Raw genomic sequence first — 19925 nt, forward strand, 5'->3', positions numbered from 1 at the left:
TTTTAAAGAGTGAAGTTCACCTTAAATGGAAAATTAGAGAGGAGTCAGAAGATTTTTCCCAAAGCCAAGAATCCTAGGTGTGTCTCTGTGCTATCCATATACGAATTCTACCATAAATAACACTGTCCCATCCTGAAACAGAGAAATTTCTGTTTGGATGACAACCTTCAAACAACTACCAGGCCCACAATTTAGCTCATTAAATTATAAACTGAATGTAGCTCTTCTTGAATTATGCATTTTGTTTAGGGATATCAATCATATATCCATAAATTGGAACACCTTATTTAAAAATTCATTAAGGACTGCATAACCTGGCCTAATTGGACCTGCTTCAGGCCAGAGAGACATCCAGAAACAACTTTCAATCCCAAGTACCTGTGACTCCACCATCCAACAGTACAAGTTATCTTGATAAACATACTGTGAATCCGGGGGGGGGGGGGTTTAAATTAAAAGGATGTCAAAAATGTGATAGAACAATGCACTGACAAGTGCCCACTACAAAGGTTCAAAGTAACAATATTTCTGGTGTGTTTTTTTCAGCAGCACACTTCTAAGTTACAGTATTGAAATATATTAAATCCAACTTTTTTGTTTCCTGAAAACATAGGGAACAAAAAGGCAATAGAAATGAAAGGCTACCAAATTCATTAACAGTTTGGGCAACATAAAAATCTGTGGCATTCTGAAATTATTTAGGTACCTAAAGAACACCGCGAAGCAGACTGAAATTTAAAACTTTTCCTCAAAGGAATATTGACTTAACTAGATGAGTCAGTTCTGACTAATTGTGACTATCTTTCATAAGTACAAAACAGTGTTAGAAAGAAAACCAAGACCTACCATTCGTTAATTATCTAACGAAACAACAATGTCAGTAACTTCCTTCAAAATACACAATTCTAGTGCTAACCATTTAAAAGCAATGAAGCACATCTTAGAGTGACTCTCATGCCAGAGTCCTTTGAATAATGTGGGTTTTTAGATAGCACAAATATTCAACTCCCAAGTTGTAAATACTCAGTGGTTTTCACAAAGCTTGAAGATGGACTGGATTTACCAATCGTATCAGTTAAAAGCAGAAGTCTACATACACTGATTGAATATTCAAACGAGGCAAGGGGTTCCTTCCTCTTCACGAACAACGGATGGGTAGTAGTTTTTAAATTTCCAGAATTAAAAGGGGATGTTTAGATGAATTAAGAGTTGAAGACAGGCCCAGGCAAAAAAGCAGTTAAAGGCTTTTGCAATGGGTGAGGAGGGAGCTTTTCCTCAGCAGCCATTTCTTGTTCCCCCCCTCTCCTTCCCAACCTCCACAGCACGCAATGGTTTTGGCTGACAGATACAGATCCCTTAAAATTTCCCCTTTGCCCTTTTCCAGCCAAGAGCAAGAGGTTTAATGAAGCACAACACAAGATCAACTCTCCAAAGCAGGGCACTAGAAAACACACCCATAAGCAAAAGGAGAAAGCAAGCTGGAGCAGCAGAGTGCTGGAAGAACAACCCTCTCAGAGGAAGAGGCTGGAGAGATGTAAATAACCTGCACACCTGAGAGATGCACGAGTTTCACTGGGAAAAACAACCAAACCAGCTTAACACAACAGCACAAGCTGCTCCCAGAGAATCCCAAAAGCCTTATTTAGGTTTGACTGCATTCAGCAAGTGAGACCACTTGAGTCTACTCATCAAAGCCCTCGAAGAGCTTTACATTTGTTTAGCTAAAACCTGAGGAGGTTTACATTAAACAAACACAGTATACAAATGAGACCTCGAGACACGGTAATAGGAACTGCCACGGCAGATGATCCAAATCCCAGAGATGTCCAACCAAATGGCATCAAGTGCTTCAGAAAGTCACAGGGAATTATAACAGAGTAACTTGCTCATGGGGCGTTTTCTTCCAATCCCCTGATTTTCTGACACATTCAGATTTACACTATTAAATTTTTCATGTATTCAATTTCAGGCAATAACCTCATAAACCACATATTTAATTATTTCTGTGCCACTCAGTAAAAGCTTTGAGATGAGGAGAGCATTCGTTTATCATGACTTTCAAAAATCTATATTCTCCCTCAGATGCTAAAAACTCATGTTTTACTTTTGGTTTAACACATCTGGCAAGCTAAAAAAACAAAGTTCTGCATTTTGTGCCTTTACTGTTCATTTTGCTTCTCCTTCCTGTTACATACTTAGCATCTTCTCGAGATAAAAACAATTTCTCTCAAATCACAAATGCAGAAAGTTTACCCCATGCTGTTTTCTACACCAGCAGAAGCAAAGACAGGAAGAGGTGTTAGCGGCTTGTAGGACAGTATTTAAAATTATAACAAAAAACACGGGCATTTTGTTGTTTCGTACTCAGAACAAAGAAAAACTCATTTTAGTATTTGACTCTTTCAGCATTTAATCTTAAGATTCATTTTTTCTGATTATTTAAGTGAATATAATGCCAAAACTTACATACAAAAGTCACTACAGAGGGCAAAAAGACACACAAGACAAACATACTGTGGTTTTGATTTCTGCAGAATAAAAAAACTCAGCTGTTAGATTTTGGAAATATTTACCTGTATTCATCTGTGCTAGAGGATCACTCAAGATCTGCTCAATTTTAAAAAGTATAATGAAATATACCCAAAATCCCTCATTAAGTAATCAATAATAAATTTTAAAAAATATTTGTCTTTTGTATTTTATTATATATTTCCACAGCACAAAACAGGCCATTAATAATACTCTTGTTTACAATTGTCAGTCTATTGCACATAATTCTACTCCTAATTTGAGCTAAATGTGATATTCTCCCTGACATACAGTACTTCTACTCTAATTTTCTGCTTTCACATGATCAACTTTTTATCCTAAAGATTTAAAATCCATTTTTTATTTGATGTTGAAACAAAATAAATGGACAAGAGAACTCCAAATGCTTTCTACAATGGAGAGAAGAGGGTTTTTAAAAGAAAGGAAACAAAACCCAAAACTGAACAAATATTATTCAGAAAGAAGAAAAACAAATAATTAAATGATAAAGGAAAGCATTAATGAGACAAAGGATCCATGAAAGAACTGAAAAAGCAAAAGCGAATTTCAAACTGCTTCCAAACCGTCAATCTAAGTGACAAAGGAACATATTTTCACATGCAACAGCAAAGCAAAACAGGAGAAATGCAAAGATTAGTTCCTTTTGAACACAAAAGTATTTCTTAAAATGAAACTAACAAGCCTCTGCTATATGCATATATTTCAGTAACAACAGTAAACATTTTGAAATAATGTTCCTCTAATAACTTTCTTTTTAGCAAATACTAATTTGGGCTAATTTTCAACAGAACTGGTAATAATGGGTACTGGCAGGTGCAAACACATCAAAACACTTGTCCTGACCTGCTCATACTGTGATTTTGGGAAAGTGGATAAAAGACCATGCACAGACTTCTCTTGCAATCAGTTTACACCAATAAAAAAAGCAGAAAATTCCAGAATAAACAGCAGAAGTTTTAGCAACTGGTGCTGACAAAAACATCCTGCAAGTATTAGTCAAATACTGCAGTCCATGTGGATTAATACAACACAGGTTTCCTGAAACCAGCTGTATCAATTACCACCATTTCTTTCTGCCCCAGGACATCCAGATCGGACTCTGAGATTCCCAAGCAGAGGAACGTGGTTTCTGAACAGCTTCATGCAACCATCAAATCTCACCTGTTACAAGCAAGTCCGAGATGTGTATTCTAAACAAGAAATTCCATGAAACCTTCTGCAGAAATAGCAATCACTTAAAACAGAAAGAGGCTTTTTACACACAGCTACTTCGAAACCATTACTTTCAGAGGTCACAAAAATTGACTGCTATGAGTTTCAGTAATAAAAAATATTATTCCATTTAGACTTTTAAATTAACTCAGTAATATTTAAATAACAAAATTACTAATTGTGCCTCAGTAGTAAGAGAAGCAATCTCTACCTGTGTTATTTTTGGCAGGCTTTTCAAGGCAAAGGAATGAGTCAGCTTTTTCCTGTAGCTTATGTTATACTTGCTGGCATCTCCCCAGCTTTGCAAGTCTCAAAAGTATTTCCAAGTGCTAGACGTGAAGTTACACCCACAAAGTTTACACAGAATGACAACATTTGTCCCCATGGTGGTTAAAATTTAACCAAAAACTGTAATTGAACTACAATGAAATGTCTTCTATGCATTCTGCTTTATTTCAGCTTGCTTTCTTTACAACAAATATACTTCATGAAAAGCTGCAAAACAATAGAATCGCTAATAAAGAAAAAAATTAACATTTCATCAAAAAATGCCACATGAATACATTCACACAGATGATTCACTTCATCAGCAAGAGAGCACGCGTTGAAATAGTTTACAATTAACACTCTAGATGTGGTTTCCCATTTCTCCCTACATCTTTGGTGGCTTCAGCAATTTTTTTCCTGCCACTCCTACAATATGCCTAAATGCATTAGGAAGCCTTTCAACAGTTGGATATACTTCTAAAATTCTAAGGAAAAAAACCCCAAAACACTACATTTTGCACAGTTCCTTAATTTTTATATCGTCACTGCCTAATTCCCCAAACAAAGTGCAATGGAAATCAAAAATTCATAACTGAATGTGTTTTCCTGGCATAGTGAAAGTAAAGAACGTGTACAGATTTCTAAGAAGATTAAGGATCAGCAGTACCTAAGCTGACTCTAGCTCAGCTGGAATAATGGAAAACAAGCTACCCTCAAAAAGCCACTCAAAACTCATTCAATAGAAAGGGAAAGTAGCCCAGGAGGTGTCTGCTACTCAGACACACAACTACCTTGGTCTTGGACATTAATGTCTCAACTTTGACACTAATGCTGCCTCACCTTCTAAAAGAAAGGAATGTTCACGCTGAAAACCAAAACATATTTTATTACTCCTTAAAATGTTAATAGATAGAAAGCAAGAGAGTCAGATAAATCAAAGGCTATGCCTTGATACGAATATTGGAAAATATTCTGAACGCATGTATTTTTACACCTCTCCTAGTTACTTTATGTAAATTTGAATGGCAATGCAAAGTTTAGGGATAAGCTACATCATATTTTCTTTTGTTTAGTCATTAAAAAAAAAAAAAAAAGGTGGGTTTTTTTTAGCCATTCATTCTCCTAGCATATTACCTCTTAAGAAGTACTACCAGGGAAGAAATTACAGAACATAAGGACTCAGGACACAAAAATTCATAGAGGCACTGCTAAAAGCCTAAGGCCCCTTCACTGAAAAGCCATAATAGCATGAAACATCAGCAGTGTTCCAACGACTCCAGCTGCAGTCAGCCAACTGCCTAATCACTAATCCATAATAAAAACATAATTATGCAAGATTTAGCTTAAAAGTTTGGAAAGCAGAAAATGCCAAGATGAAGTATGTAACCTGCAAGTTGTCTCAGTATTCTTCCAACAGCCTGTGCTGTACTGCTGGAGGGGCAGCAACCCAGGGCTTCCAGGACAGGCTAAGGAGACTTTATTTAAATAAAACTAGAAACTGTTGAGATATTCAACAGTATTTTAAGTAAATCCATTTTTAAGACACTCTGCTTGGAAAGTCTGATGGCTCTAGATGGCTCCTAGCTTTTGTGGTAAAATTTTTCACAAGTAAGGTTCACTTGCAAAATAGCCACAGCACTGGCACAGATGCTGGTTCCTAAATAAACTACTTAATTTTTCTCCTGCTCACACAGTCCCAACATGACTCAATGACAGACTAAACACTTGTCAAACACATGTTTATAAGATGTGTGCAATTTTTAGCTCAACTAGTCACAGGGTAATAAACTACAGATACCTCATACCAGCCGATTCACTACTAGTATATTCTAGAAATTTGTTCTGAAACTTGAACGTCTCAGGACAAATGAATGCTAAGCAATCTTCATAGAAACTACCGACACTGAGGTAGCACCTCTAAAAAAGGCATTTGTAAAAACTAAGGTAGGTGGGTGATGCATCCATAGAGCTGCAGCAGTACTAGCAGGCAGTACTGAGATCTCAGGTGCTGCTTTTTGTTTATTCTCAGAACAAAAAATTCTCTGTTAAAATAAACAAGAGTCTTTAACCATGAACAGAAATCTAAATTTAGTGCTTGTTTGATCACTGTACAAGAAAAACTTGAGGTTATTTCTTAAGTAACTAATTTACCTTTTACTTTACAATACTGCCATCGAAACTTTACCTAAAAATCTTCTCCACTCTCTTTCAGGTCAGAAAGAGAACTAAAATTTCATATACATCATCACAGCAACAAAATACAGCCATGAAACACATAATCACAACCCCTTTGTTACCTTCACATGAATAAAGCAGGTTTTTGGGGGTTGTTTTGTGGTTTTTTTAAAAGGGATGAATACAGCTGTACTAACAGCTATGTGGAAAGCCATACCATGATTACAACTGCCTATAGACCTACACATTTCATATAATCTTCCATGAAAAAAATACAATAAAAGGAAATGTGTTTTATCAAAGATTAAGGCATTTGAAAGCAAGTAAAACAATTAATTCAATACTGTTTTAAGGAATCAACACGTCTTCGGTGCTACCACCCAGCTGCATAAAATACACAGCATCCATCTGAGCTTACTCAAAGACACAGAAACGTCACTTTGAAAGCTGCAAAAAGCAGGAAATACAGAGAATGAGAAATACAACAATTTTTGCAAGCAGGGATCCCTAATTTAACAGAAAACACCGTAAAGATTTCCCAAGGGGATTTCTATAGCCCCTTGTAAAAGACAAGTTCACATACAATTGTGTCCTACTAGGAGAGATTGACGCTGCAGTTGAACACATAAAAAAACCTGCAACTCCTGAATTTCCTGGAGAACAGGCACCATGCCCATGGGATGCCTCCAGCAGTGGGATGCCCATCCACCAACACTCCTTGGGATTAACTCACTCAGGGCTTCCTTCTTCCTTCCCTCTGCTGGCAGCAGGGCTATGAATGCTGCACAGGCTCCTCACTGTAGTAACAGTGAGTATGAACCTGCTCAGCTAACAAGAACATTTTCCACAGGACACCAAGATCCACAAGAGAACACCTGCCTAAAACAAAACTTTAAATGCTCCTTAAAGAAAAAGAAAAGGGACACAAACCTCTGCTTCCAGTAGGCAGATGTGACTGCTAATTTGACTACAGGGAGAACGTTATTAATACACAGACAAGCCCATGTTCCTAACAGCGAAAATCCCTCAGATTTAGTCCTAATGAGAGGAATATACCCTGAACCTCTCACTGGTCCCACAGCGACTGCTGTCAAATATGTGCCATATTCAGTATGCAATTCTAAAGTAAAGAAAACAGCAGGTCAGCAATACAAAATAAAAGGGCTGGTGTGATGAACACCATCACCATAAAGTGCAGTCCTGGTTCCCAGCCACTGAAACACAGCCTGCCTGCAAGGCAACAGGAGAGCTGCTGAACACATGACATAAACATACACTGAACACCGCCCCACATTTAAGGAAAAGAAAGGGCTGTGTGCCAAACTCAAATTAATCACCTAGTTTCTGGAGGCAGACTAATTCAAATCAGTCAAAATAACATACAGAGAGACATCACACCGAAGCTGTAGCAGGGCAAACCAAAGAGAAACAGAGACAAAAGACAATGTTAGTGTACCAGTTCTACCAGCTCCTGCTGAAATTTGCTACACCTTGCAACAAAAGGATTGTTACTGGTTAGAGCACGGTAAGAGATACAAATAACAGATTGCTGACAACTGTCAAAAGCCCATTTTTTGCCATTCCCACCTAAATGAGCACCTCCAAGAGAAATTAAATATTGCCAAGTCCTACCTGACTTTTCTCAGTTCCATTTTTTTTGTCTTTTCAGTTACTTTTTTCCAAAAGACATTACATAGATGTAAATACACATATACAAAATTGATACTTTAAATTAAAAAAAAAAAAATCCTGTCTGACAAATACTATTTTCCAAGAAGTTTACAAGCAAGATGCAAAAAAGCCTCCGTCTGTCTAAGTTCGTAATTTAAAATTAAAAGTTCTGTTTGAGAGTTGAAGCTTTATAAAAACAGATATTCAAAATATACAATTTCTCCTTCCAAGATAGAGAATCACTTCCTGTCAGGTGATTCCTGGAACCTGAGTATAACAGGAACTGCAAGTCATCCCATCTCCAGGTGCACTAAACTGGAGTTTTACTGAAGTCATACTGTGCTTTGATGCTCTACTAGAGAATAATCAATAGATTAATCAAGTCAAGTATAGCAGGAAGGCACAAAGGTCATTTTGAAAATAAAAAACAGCGGGATTTTTATATATATATATATATACAATCATTATATGCACATTTACAAGTAAAGTGAATATTGGATAATAAATGCCCCTCTCTCCCTGACATTTTGATGAAATTTATTTTCTTCTTAAAGCAATGCTAAAAAATACCTATATTACAATGTCTCTTGGAAAAGACATGAAAAAAAACCCCGATTTTAAACTAGAGAATAGGAGTAACAACAGAAATGGCCATCCTGAAAAAGCAGAAAATTAAGTGTGGTGAATCCTGCTTTTCGTTCAGAAATCCTGTTCTGATTACCAGTACAGAATATAAAGTCATGCTGCATATGAAGGACTTGAATTTTTCATTAAATCTGTGAAAGGTAGAGCAGACCACTTCACATACTTCGATGCACAGATTCAAGCACTGGATCTCAAGAGAGCAGAGAGCTCTCACCTGTGTAATAATCTCACATATACCAAGGTCCACACTGCATAAGGTCAAGTCACTAATGGGTGATTTTCTTTTAAATACGTACCATCATCAGAAACATTTCAACAGACACAGAGTTGGGATTTTTCACACTTTTTTTTTATTGTTTTGACACGAAGTTTAAGATATATTTATCTGTCATTCTTACCTTCCCATGCCAAAAGAGAAGGTCAGAGTCTAAATGGGGAAGCTACAAAACCATCAGAGTTTACAACGGACAGAAATTCCTAACTTCTGCTTCCTCAGATGGTAAAAATTACTGTAAATTAATAAGAGCTGAAAGAAATGACACTCAGGAAATAACATAACAGCGACCCTGGGAGGCTTAAGAGAGCTGGATCCATTTATAGCAGAATGCCTGAAGAGATCATTATATTATCTATGCTGATCTTCTGTATCTCACAGAACATCTGAAACATTTCGTCGCCCAGCCTATAATAAGCCCTGTAATTAGGCTACAGTGTTCTAACACAGAAAAACCCTAAGCTGCTCTACATGCAGCAGACCACCACAAAGGCCAAGTCCTATGCAGCAGAGGGGAAATAATTATAGGCAAAATTAGGCTTCATGATCCCACCAAGCAATTTTTACACTGTTGCTGCATATGAATTCCTCCGCAGCACTCTTGTGACTGATTTTATTTTCAGCACTTGAACAAAGCCAAGGGACCAAACATTCATGAAAGACAGCTTCCCATACTGCTTCAAGCAGATACTGCAAAACATATACAAGTGCTTTGAACACTATAAAACATATACAACTCTGAGACATTTAAATCCAGTTGATTTAGTACCAAACTCCAGATAAATGAGAGGCAGTTTATATTGTCATAGAGTATCCCATATACTGGATCAGAAGACCTCTAACTGGGGGTAAGTAATCTTTTAAAGTTCAAAAATAGGAAGCTGACATTTCAGTTCCAAACTGAAAAGAAAAAGGAATTCTGTTTAACTCTTAGCAAAAAACAGAAGTGACTATTAGAAAAACTAAACCAACAAAGGAGAGCCTTACACCTAACCCAGGTTTAGCTTTGTTTAAAGGTAAAACCAAATGTCCAAAAGATATAGAACATAGTAACAATAATAGGAAGGACACTGGTGACATTTTAACCCCTAATAATAAATTCTAGCAAGACCAGGGGAAAAAATGCAGGGACAAAGTAAGCAGCAGGAATATTTCTTCAGCGCAAACAAAGTAATCCTTAGAAAACACAATCCTTACACAAACACGTAGTAGTTGTAGCACAATGTAAGAAACTTGTTTTTTGAACTCAGCCTCTGCTGTCTCTGTGCATTCTGATGTACTTCTCTGTCAGCCCGTGTCAGTGCCTACTTCCCTGTTTCTGTTTGGGATCCTTCTGCTTTCCAGCTCAGCAGGGCTCCTTCTTTTGGTTGTTTTGGCTGAAGTTCCAGAGAAATAACAACGCCCCTGAGCTGAGTGTTAGAGAGTTCAAGAAGCAACAGGTGCCCAAGGGAATCTTCAACCTGGGTTTTTAGCACAGCCTCTGATAATGCACGACTTCTTTTCCCAAACAGGAACATGGAATTGAGATACAGACAGGCTGAGTGAAAAGCAAGAGTAAACAATCTCTTTGAGACAAGAACTTAAGGTTTTGGTTTTTCCCCCTTTTACTGTAGGAGTGCCCCTGAACTCTGTTTGATGACATCAAATGGGATTTGCTTAGCTTTCTACTTATTAGCCTGGCTGCCTCACAGAAGATTTCCTCATCAAATACTGACTCATGATTTTACTTCCAACATCACAGAAGTAAAGGAATCGACATTTCAAAGCCTCTGAATCAGATGCACAAAACAAAGTGAAATTAGAGAAAACAGGAATTGTGTTCTTCCCATTTACCTAACACTGGGGGCCAAAGGATGGCAGAGGAGCCCTTACCAAAATCATCATTACTTCACTACTGCTTTCATGAATTGTGAACCAAGTTCTTCAAGTTTGGTTTTCTTTAGAAATCAAAAAAAGTTTTGCTCTGAGTTGAACTACATATTTAGTGCCAAACAAAAGGATTTCTTTAATTTTTCATCTCAGCCAAAAAAAAAACCTCAAGACCTTCTGGCTGAATTAAAACAAACACTCCCCAATTTATAGGCACTGAATCAGTACTTGACTACTCAACCTAAGGTACAAAACAACCCAACACAAACCAAAAAAAAAACCCCACCACACGTGGATCATGCACTTTTATTTCCAAAATAAAAAAAATGCTACATTTCTCATAAGTCATGAGCCTTTCCTCAAGTTCTTTTGAAATGCTAAAAACCCCTGCCTAACAGAGATATTTGATTCGGTCTCACCCCAGGAACTCCTTTTCTTCAATCTTCTTTTCCTTCATTCTCCTGCTTCTACCTCCTTGTTAGATTAGCAGGATTTGGCTTTCTCTCCCACTCCTTTTTTTACAAGAAGACTGCTTTTAATAAAAATGAGACAGTGTCCCATTAATGACAGACCCGTAGGGCATCTCCTTCACTTACAGTCTCCTCAATATTATTTTTTTAATTCTACAACTTACCATTTCCTTTTCATAGATATTCCTCTCATTCATCTTCTGCCTAGTTTCAAAAACTGTGTACCTTGCTCAAGTACCTCTTGCATTCCTAATTTTCTACCATTTCTTACTTTAAAAAAGGCATAACCCTATGCCTTTTTAAATTTGCCTATTTGGTTATTATTTCTTTCCTCTCTATATTCTACCTCTAGATCACCTAGTAATCACTAATAAAATTAAGTATTTAAAGGTGTTCTCATAGCTTTAGAAACTTCACTTTGCTTTCTGCTCATTCTGGAGTCTCAGAAGAGACTTCTATGTTCTGACCATTTTTCATGACAGTTCTCCCATTCAACCCAACCTGTTGAGCATTTATTGTAATGCACACAATTTACAAATCCCCCAAAACCACATCCAACAGATCTAATGGTTGTATTGGGAACTTCACAACCTGAACAGCATAAGGCTACTCCCTGCCTTCCAATAAACACTTGAATTTTCAAAAGAGCTCATGCCACGTCACTACAAACTACTATGACAAAAGATGTTTTAACTCCGTCACTCAGCACACATCTGTGTTTTTCTGCCGGAAGCCACTGATGACAGACACTCCCTTTTGCTCACTGGTGTCTCACTCTTGCTTATACCCTGACATGTTGCAAAATAAAGACTCTGCGTGCATTTTAACACGTAGTTGCAAGTCTTGGGAGTTTGTACTGGTTTTTTACAAGAGGTTACAGTTGAAACTATGTCCATAGCCAAGTTTGGAAATCTAATTTTTTTTATAATAACTTCCTGATATTTTGTACTGGTACAAAGGTCATTCATTTGGAAAAGAGAAAAAAAAAAGGAGGAAATCAAATGTTTTACAGTTTAAAGGAAGATCACTCGCTTTTTAATTAAGTTTGCTGTAATTTACACTTCTAAAACTTAAGAAACTAGATTAATAGTTTCTTTATTTACTAATCCTATGAAGAGTCTTAAAACACCTAAGACTGTTTTGCCTGGTTTTATTGGTTTCCTCCTATTTGTCTGCACATTGAACCTTGCTGCAAAATAGCTGAGAGGTCTTTTCAGGAGGAGTGTCTGTTGGGTTTTTTGTTTGTACTTAATGGTGTCTGGAGAGCACCAAATCTAAATAAAGTTATGGCTTTAATCATTCTGCACAACCACCAACAACAGAAGAGCAACAATCCTAATTTAAAATTAAAAGCACATGAAAATTTGAAGAAGTTGTTTTACCTTCCATTTCTTCCACAGGAACCTAAATCCTCAAAAACCCATGTGTGTATACACAGGCCTTCTTCTAAAACCACTACCTTTCATAATACTTCTCACAAAATGAAGCCAAAAGGAAACTAAACACAATATGAAACATGGCCTTAGAGGACAAGAAAAAAATGGAAAAAGCCAGAAGACAATCAGGGCAGAGCAGGGTTTGTACAACTCAGGGTCACATTTACTTGGAGATGAGGCTTTAACAGACCAGAAGGAGTCTGCACATAACAACCTGTTTTTCCCAGCCACAAGACACCCCCAAATTTGAAATAAAGCTACCAGCTGTCTCAGCAAGATGCCATGTCACTGTTATGTGGAGTTGATCTATGAAGTCATTTTCTTAGAATACTTACCACTAAATCCCAGTTATTTTGTTCAAGCAACGTTATAGCTTCATCAATATTTTCAATACCAGTACATGCCTAAAAATAAAAAGAAGCAGTAAACAGAATTAAAAGCATTGATCAAAATCAGGTATTAGTACTTATAATTCAATTCTTTTCAGCAGGATGACAGGAAAGGTATAGGTTTTCCCCTTCTGTTACAAAAGGGTAATCCAGAAATCAGGCTTCAAGTTTTAAACATCAAACATTAGATATAATTTCCTGTTCCACCAGAGGATTCTTGTGTAACCTTGAGCAAGCCACCTAGGGAAGCACGACCAAGTAGGTATTTGTAAAATTAGGACAATAGTGCTGTCCCATAAAGGCATTTTGAAAATTCTACCTTCAAAGTGATGAGGCACTCATACTACTTTAAAAGGGAGCACAAAAAACCTTGAAGTTCTAGCCCTGTACTCTGCGTTTACTTAGTTCAGGAAATCTAACACAACAGTATTTTTAAGGTAATGTTAACCCTCATAAAACCATATTTTGAACTGAGTTTAAATCCAAACACAAGAGCACTTCTACTCAGCAAAAACTGAGACGCAGCAACCTGCTGCCTTTTGTTGATACCCAGACCTTTTCAACTATTCAACTTCAGTAGGCAGAGCATTGCTAGTCATTCTGCCACATATTTGCTACCATTCACATTGATGCTTACCAGATATTTTACCAGAAAAGAAAACATGAAACAGTTAAGTTTCTTTCTGGAATTTATCTTTCATCCTGACCAAAGCTATGCTCTGTATTCAAACACACAAGAGGAGTTCAGACTTTTACAAGATCTGAAACACGATCGTGTTCCTCCTGCACTACCACACAGTTATATAAAACGGTGGTATATAAAACTGCATCAAAAAATAAAAACCCAAACCTTTTAACAGTAATAATACAGGGTTAGATAGCAGCAGCCCAGCAGATCAGTTTTCCTGATTCCCTTTATGTTGTAAGAGAAGAAGGAAGCTAAGCAGAGACTTTTTTCCTTCCAAGACATAAAAAGCCATCAGGTCATGTATTTCCCATGTTCTGACTTTTCTCCCTATTTACAACCCTGAAAATATAGAAAGAACTCACGGAGCAATTCAAGGCCAATTCTCTCTTCCTAAATTCAACCCTGAAGAATTCCACACTTACAAAGCACTACATGCAGTATGTCAACACAAAATGGACCAGTCTGAAGGACCACAAGAGGAAATTATGGAGAATTTTGCCTGCAGAGAAGAGGCAGCAGTTTCTACTGCTACACAGTGCCCTCATGACCACATTGATCCTCTCTGCAACAAGATAAAATTTCTCCCACTTCAGAGCATGCTGTGTTAATGCTGATTTTCACCCACTTCACACTGTGAGTGCTGAAAAAATACCACTCTGCTCTTTGGAAGCATCATTTTGCCTCCTTTTCCATTAGTTCTTGCAGTTATTTCTGAAGTTAAAAATGCGACAACACTTCAACACAATCCCCAGCAAATGCTTGGACATTTACATACACTTATGTCAGGTAGGTTTGTAAAGTACAGGACTTGAGCTTGTCATTTCTGAAAACACAGGATGGTTCACACTACCATCAACCTGCCACTGGAACTGATGTCCTAAGATCTGCTGCAAAAAATCCTGCTTTGAGAAAAAGCTCTGCAGAAGTGACAGTCTGAGATTCTGTTAACATTCAAGTGAAATACACTTGATCTGGTCACTACAGAAATAGTTCCTATTTCTCATTTGTCAGCCCAACGAAATCTGCCTGACCTTTTAAGAACTACCTTGTGTTCCAACCTACAATAAGAACTTGACCAACAACGTGCTGTTTTCACCCCCGGGTTGTGCAGATGAAGTTGAGGAGATGGTATCTACAATTCAGGATTCAGTTGCCTCCTCTTTTCATCATTCCTGCAGCTCTGCTGACTTGCCACTGTCCTCTCCTAGCCCATACTAACTGCAAATCAATTCAGCTCACTTTGGCATATTCTCATTTTGAGATAAACTAAACAAAATCAGCTGATCCTTCCGCCAGCGCACTCATCACAGTGAGGGCAGAGTAATTAAACAGCTAATTCACCTGTGTGTCTGCATCCTTCCTGAACCATCTTTCTGGTGATTTACAATGTAAAGCAGAAGCCTGCTCTTGGTCACTTAGCAATGCAGAGTCACTGGGTAACAAGAACCGACAGGTGTAAACACCAGCTGAAAACAAAAATCATCAGAACTCTTAAGAGCCAAGACAAGCAGTTTTGGTTAAAATCTTTGCACCATTTTTACAGTCCTTTTTAATATTTGATTTTGAGGAGTTCTTAAACTAAGATTTCACTTTCCAGATGGACCATTTTTGCTAGTTGTCAATAAAACAGAAAACAAACATTTCAGAATTGCAACAGGAAAGAATGAGTGCTACTTATCAATGCAACCATAAAACAGACATTCCCGGATCTTCCTCAACACACTGTTAATGTCAGAGTTGCAGCAAATTAAGGTTATTTAGGAACTTATTATATTTAATGATTTCAACATTCAAACACCACATACTTACAACATACAAATCCTCTTATCGAGTCAGAAGCTATCAGTGAGACCAAAAACCCCCAGCAACCAAAAATTAAAGCTGCTTCCTTGTACCTGCATCATGTCATGCAGGCTAAATTAAAGAAAATCATCTGGTTTGCATGTCTCTGATTTTCCCCAAGAAATTAAGCCCACAAGACAGGCAGTCCCTCGCTGGCAAGCATGACGTGATGTCAAAGGCTCTGGAGTGACAGATTAGTCCCAGAACAACCTGGCCTGCTCCTGCCTTTGTGTTCTTTAGGGAAACACACACAGGAAACCAGCAGGTTCTGTGAGCAACAGAATTAACCAAGTCTGGCTCCTCATGAGTTTGCCTCTCATCCCGAATTGCAAGGGCTGATTTAAGCTTTTCCTATGGCTGGGATATTTATAAAAGCTTCTTTTAATGGACTACTTCCCATATTACCTGGATGTATTTTCATCGTATTTGGAATGGTTTCATTGGTACAAGTCCAAGGGACACCTGGCACCTTAGGGCTCGATGCCTCACTTATCTAGAAAGGCAGACTAGAATTCGCAGGGTTTAATTATTTACAATACATAAAGATTTTTTTCCTCATGTTTATTCCTTTTATTCTACCCAAGCAAGAAACGAACAAACAAAGATTTAATAGGAAAAAGAAAGGTAAATTTGTTCAGAAACAGAAGTGAAAAAACCCTTCAAGATATAGCACAGCAGATGAGCTCCAAAGATGCAAAAATACATCTTTGTTACTGAGCAAGTAAAGTGAGGTGCTGAGGAGACTTTTTTTATTATTCACAGATTTTTATTCGGCTTTATTTTCATGAGAGATTTGCTTAACAGAAGGCATTAAATATTTTAAAAGAAAATTCCTACCTGAATACTACTAAATCTTGTTTCAGTGAACAACCAGCACATCCTCTAAGTCATCAAAAGATGAAAGAAACAAACCACCACAGAAAAGGTAAAACCTTGAGGGCTCACTGATTTGTAAACCTTTACACACCAGAAAGAAACCAAAGACATTTTTTTTGAGGACAAAGGAGAAGAAAAGGTAGAACAAGTTCTACCTCCTCTCTGCATTTCCTGTAAAGCTAGGATATCATTTTCAGCTTTCACAGCAGCTCCAGAGACTCTGCAGTCACTTCTGTGCTTTTCCAGACCACACAAGAGGAAAACGAATGTGAAGATGAGAAAACTATTGTTGTGTGCTGAATACATAATCAGATTCTGAAGATAAAGTTACTGAATGTTAAAACAACTTTCTTAGCATCCTGCTTTTCCAGGGCAGAGAAGTGTTTCCACCAGGCAGTCTGAAATTTTCACACAATAAAACTGCAGAGTGTTCTCCAAATTTTCTTCCAGGTAGCCTCATATCCCCACAGCGCTGGAGACCTTACCCTTGGAATGTTTCACAGGTAACCATTAGGGGTCCGATCCTTGCACAGTAACATTAACCTTAATAAAAGAAGCAAAGTAGTTACTGAGGAAACAATTCAATAGGAAGGAAGTTGTGAGGCCAGACAGACTCCGAGGCATTTGAGACAAACCTAGGAGCTGCGTCCAGAAAGCTGTAATGCAGGATGACAGACTGGCTCTTCTAAGACCCTGGCAGGGTGGTCTGACCCCAGCAGCTGTAACAGCTGGATCTGGGTTTTGAGACCCTCTGTAACATCCCACCCCGACAGCCCGGGCTCCAGCCCACCTCCTCAGCCCAGGGAAGCAGCTGCCTTCCCCATCTGGCAGCAGCTGCTCCCCAGCACCTGCTGCAGGGATCCAGGCAGTTGTTCCATGGCAGAGTTGGAAGGGCCAAGTGCTGCTCCCAGCACAGAGCTGGGCTGTTCCTGCAGCACGGGCTGGGAGAGCAGCAAGCAGCTGCTGAGACTCACACCCAGCCAGGCACTGCTGCCCCGACAGGCAGTGGCTGCAGCTGCTGCACAGGAGCCCGCAGCAAACGGGATTTGGCAGCAAGGCAGGATGTCTCTCACCTGTGGCACCACTCCCCTTGTCGCCAAGGCAAAACGTGGGAGGCAAAGTATTCAAAAGGCCTCATCTGGCCTAACAGCAGTAGCTGGATATGGAGGACTAAGTCTCAACATTCCTTTTGAATAATTCCATATTTCCTTTGGCTACTAACAGTAGCTGCATTTTCTCCAAAAAGGGACCATCTCTAAGCTAAACCAAACTAGGCCTAGAACATTTTGTACAACAGGTCCAAGCCCATTAAAACCAGGCAGACAGACAGCTGTGAATTATCCTGGCTACCACTCGCTCCTGTAACAGTCAGATTAAAAAAAAAATCTGTAGCTCAGTCCATCATTTCAATGTTTACCAAAGCTACCATGCCCAAAGGAACAACTGCATAAAGGCACCAAAAGATTCAACGGGATTATCTAGGAAAAAAAGCTTCCACCCTCTGGGATGCCCCACAATAGCTCAGGAAGTCAACATTAACACATCTGCAAGTGCCCAGACAGCACCCTAGGAAGTGCTTACTTTTGAAAGCACCAAATAAATTTTTATCACTAGATAGAGCACAGCAACTAGACTTAACTCTATTCCATAAAGATATATGAGGTTTTCAAGAGACATAAGAAATGCTGGTGAAGAACGTGTATTGTTAAAAATCAATTCACTATCCTTGGGTAACTTATCCTTCAAAAGTTGAGAGAGACTAAGAGCAAGGAAAACTCTTTGAGTTCAGGCCACAGACCTGCTCAGGACAGCTGAATTACCCAGACCAGCAGCTTAAAAACAGCAAACCACTCAGAGCTGTTCTGAGTAGCATCTGAGATACAGCAAATGCTATTACTTATCTCCTTGCATATTTCCTCTGTAATAGAACCAAGATCTACCTTACTGCGTTATTCAACTCTTCAATTACAACCAGACAGGTCACAGACACATTTGAAGTCCCCGCCAGGTTTTGCATATCTCCAAAGACAGGGAGTCTACAGCCTCTCTGGGCAGTTTGTTCCAGTGCTTTAACACCTTCGCTGAGAATTGTTTTTCCTTATATTTAATTATCATTTTCCAAGCTGTAACCTATATCCACTGCCTCTCACCCTCAGACTCCGACTCAGAGGGAAATTTGATTCTGTATTGTCTGTTATCACCCGCTGTACAACTGAGACAGCAACTAGATCCTCGCGTAGCCTTCTCTCCCAGGCTACACAAAGCCAGCTCCCTTAACATCACCTTTCACACAAAAATGCTCCAGCCTCCTCCCTTCCTAGGTAACCCTTCACCGGACTTGCTCTGTTTTCTCAGTGGAGTGACTGATACTGAACACGGCGCTCCTGGCAGCAGTGGTCTCACCTGTACAATGAGAAAGAATGGCCTCCCTCAGACCCCTGGAACAGTGGTGCAGCCCACTAAGTGGCTACTACTACTTCTAGAAAAATCCTCAATTCCCTTTCCAAGCGTTCCTAACAAAAATCAGGTGTCTGGATGCAAGATTTTTAAACAATCCAACCCTGAGTTTCCTCTTTCTAGAGTCAAACACAGTACTTCGCTTCCTTTTCCCACCCATTATGAGGAGAACGGCTCAGTAATCAGGGATAATTATCAAGTCTATGAAGAACCAAGGGCAGCTCCAGATTGTATCTGCTAGAAGTCACTCACAGCCAGAAAGATTTAGCACACTAACCCACCCATGAGACAGTAATAAGGCAGAAAATTTTCTTTAAATTCACACATACACTGTTGCAATAGTGACTTCAAAGCTACAGAAACAAAGTGTAACACTTCTTCCCCCAAACAGGTAAAGTTAAGCCAATATGCCCGGACAAGCAAGTAAAGGCTTTAGTACCGTAATACCAAATTTAAGATGCCTGTGTAGCTCCCTTCTGGGCTATCAAGAGATGCAGCACATTCAGACACTCACAAATGAGATTTTCTGGTACCTCAGCTCTTCTCATCCCCAAGTCCCACCTGTCTCAGGATCACCTCCACAGACTTCATCAGCTACACCCTCCTGTGGCATCCCTGCTCGTTCTAACCTTGCAACAACCCTACCACTGGATCGAGACTGTTCTTAATATGAGTCACCCGTGGTTATTAAATTAACTTTTACTTCTGTTTCAGACAAACACTTAAAAAAAACAACATCCAGGCATATCGACCAAGACACAGACTGAAAGGTCACCTACTGCAAGCATCTAACTGAAGAGATAAGAATGCTTCTCTGTTTTTACATAACTCAGAAGACCATCTGGTAAAAATTAAGCAGATTCACCAGCTGTTCGTTTAGCAAAAACAAGCTAATTTACTTACCAGCATCAGAAATCAGGAAAGGGTTTTAGGCAAATATGCCAGGATAAAGTTTGCCCAACGCATTTCAACTCCCACACCCAACTATTTACAAGTTTCATCATTCTACTATTTGAGCATCCCCTTAAGCAAAGCGAGAGGGGGGAGGGAAAGGGGAGAAGAAAAAAATAATATTTCTGAAGGTCACAGAAGACATTTCAACCT

At 38.7% G+C, this 19925-nt stretch overlaps 1 protein-coding gene across 2 annotated transcripts in view; it reads right to left on the bottom strand.

The window, feature by feature from the left end:
* FAF1 (Fas associated factor 1) overlaps window positions 1-19925 on the bottom strand; it is a 151291-nt gene that overhangs the window by 121668 nt on the left and 9698 nt on the right. Inside the window, exons 1-2 of one of the 2 annotated variants that reach the window (XM_066192795.1) lie at window positions 19725-19745; window positions 12905-12973 (exon numbers count right to left, since the gene is read on the bottom strand). In XM_066192795.1, the coding sequence (XP_066048892.1) occupies window positions 12905-12973; window positions 19725-19730 (75 nt within the window). In that variant the 5' untranslated portion in view covers window positions 19731-19745. Of the gene's footprint in view, window positions 1-12904; window positions 12974-19724; window positions 19746-19925 lie in introns of those variants that run through there. The other variant, XM_066192794.1, reaches the window with a different exon arrangement.

This window comes from Chamaea fasciata, unplaced genomic scaffold, assembly GCF_029207755.1.
Source record: "Chamaea fasciata isolate MVZ Bird 193981 ecotype frontalis unplaced genomic scaffold, bChaFas1.0.hap1 SCAF_10, whole genome shotgun sequence".
In the NCBI taxonomy this organism is placed as follows: Eukaryota; Metazoa; Chordata; class Aves; order Passeriformes; family Sylviidae; genus Chamaea; species Chamaea fasciata.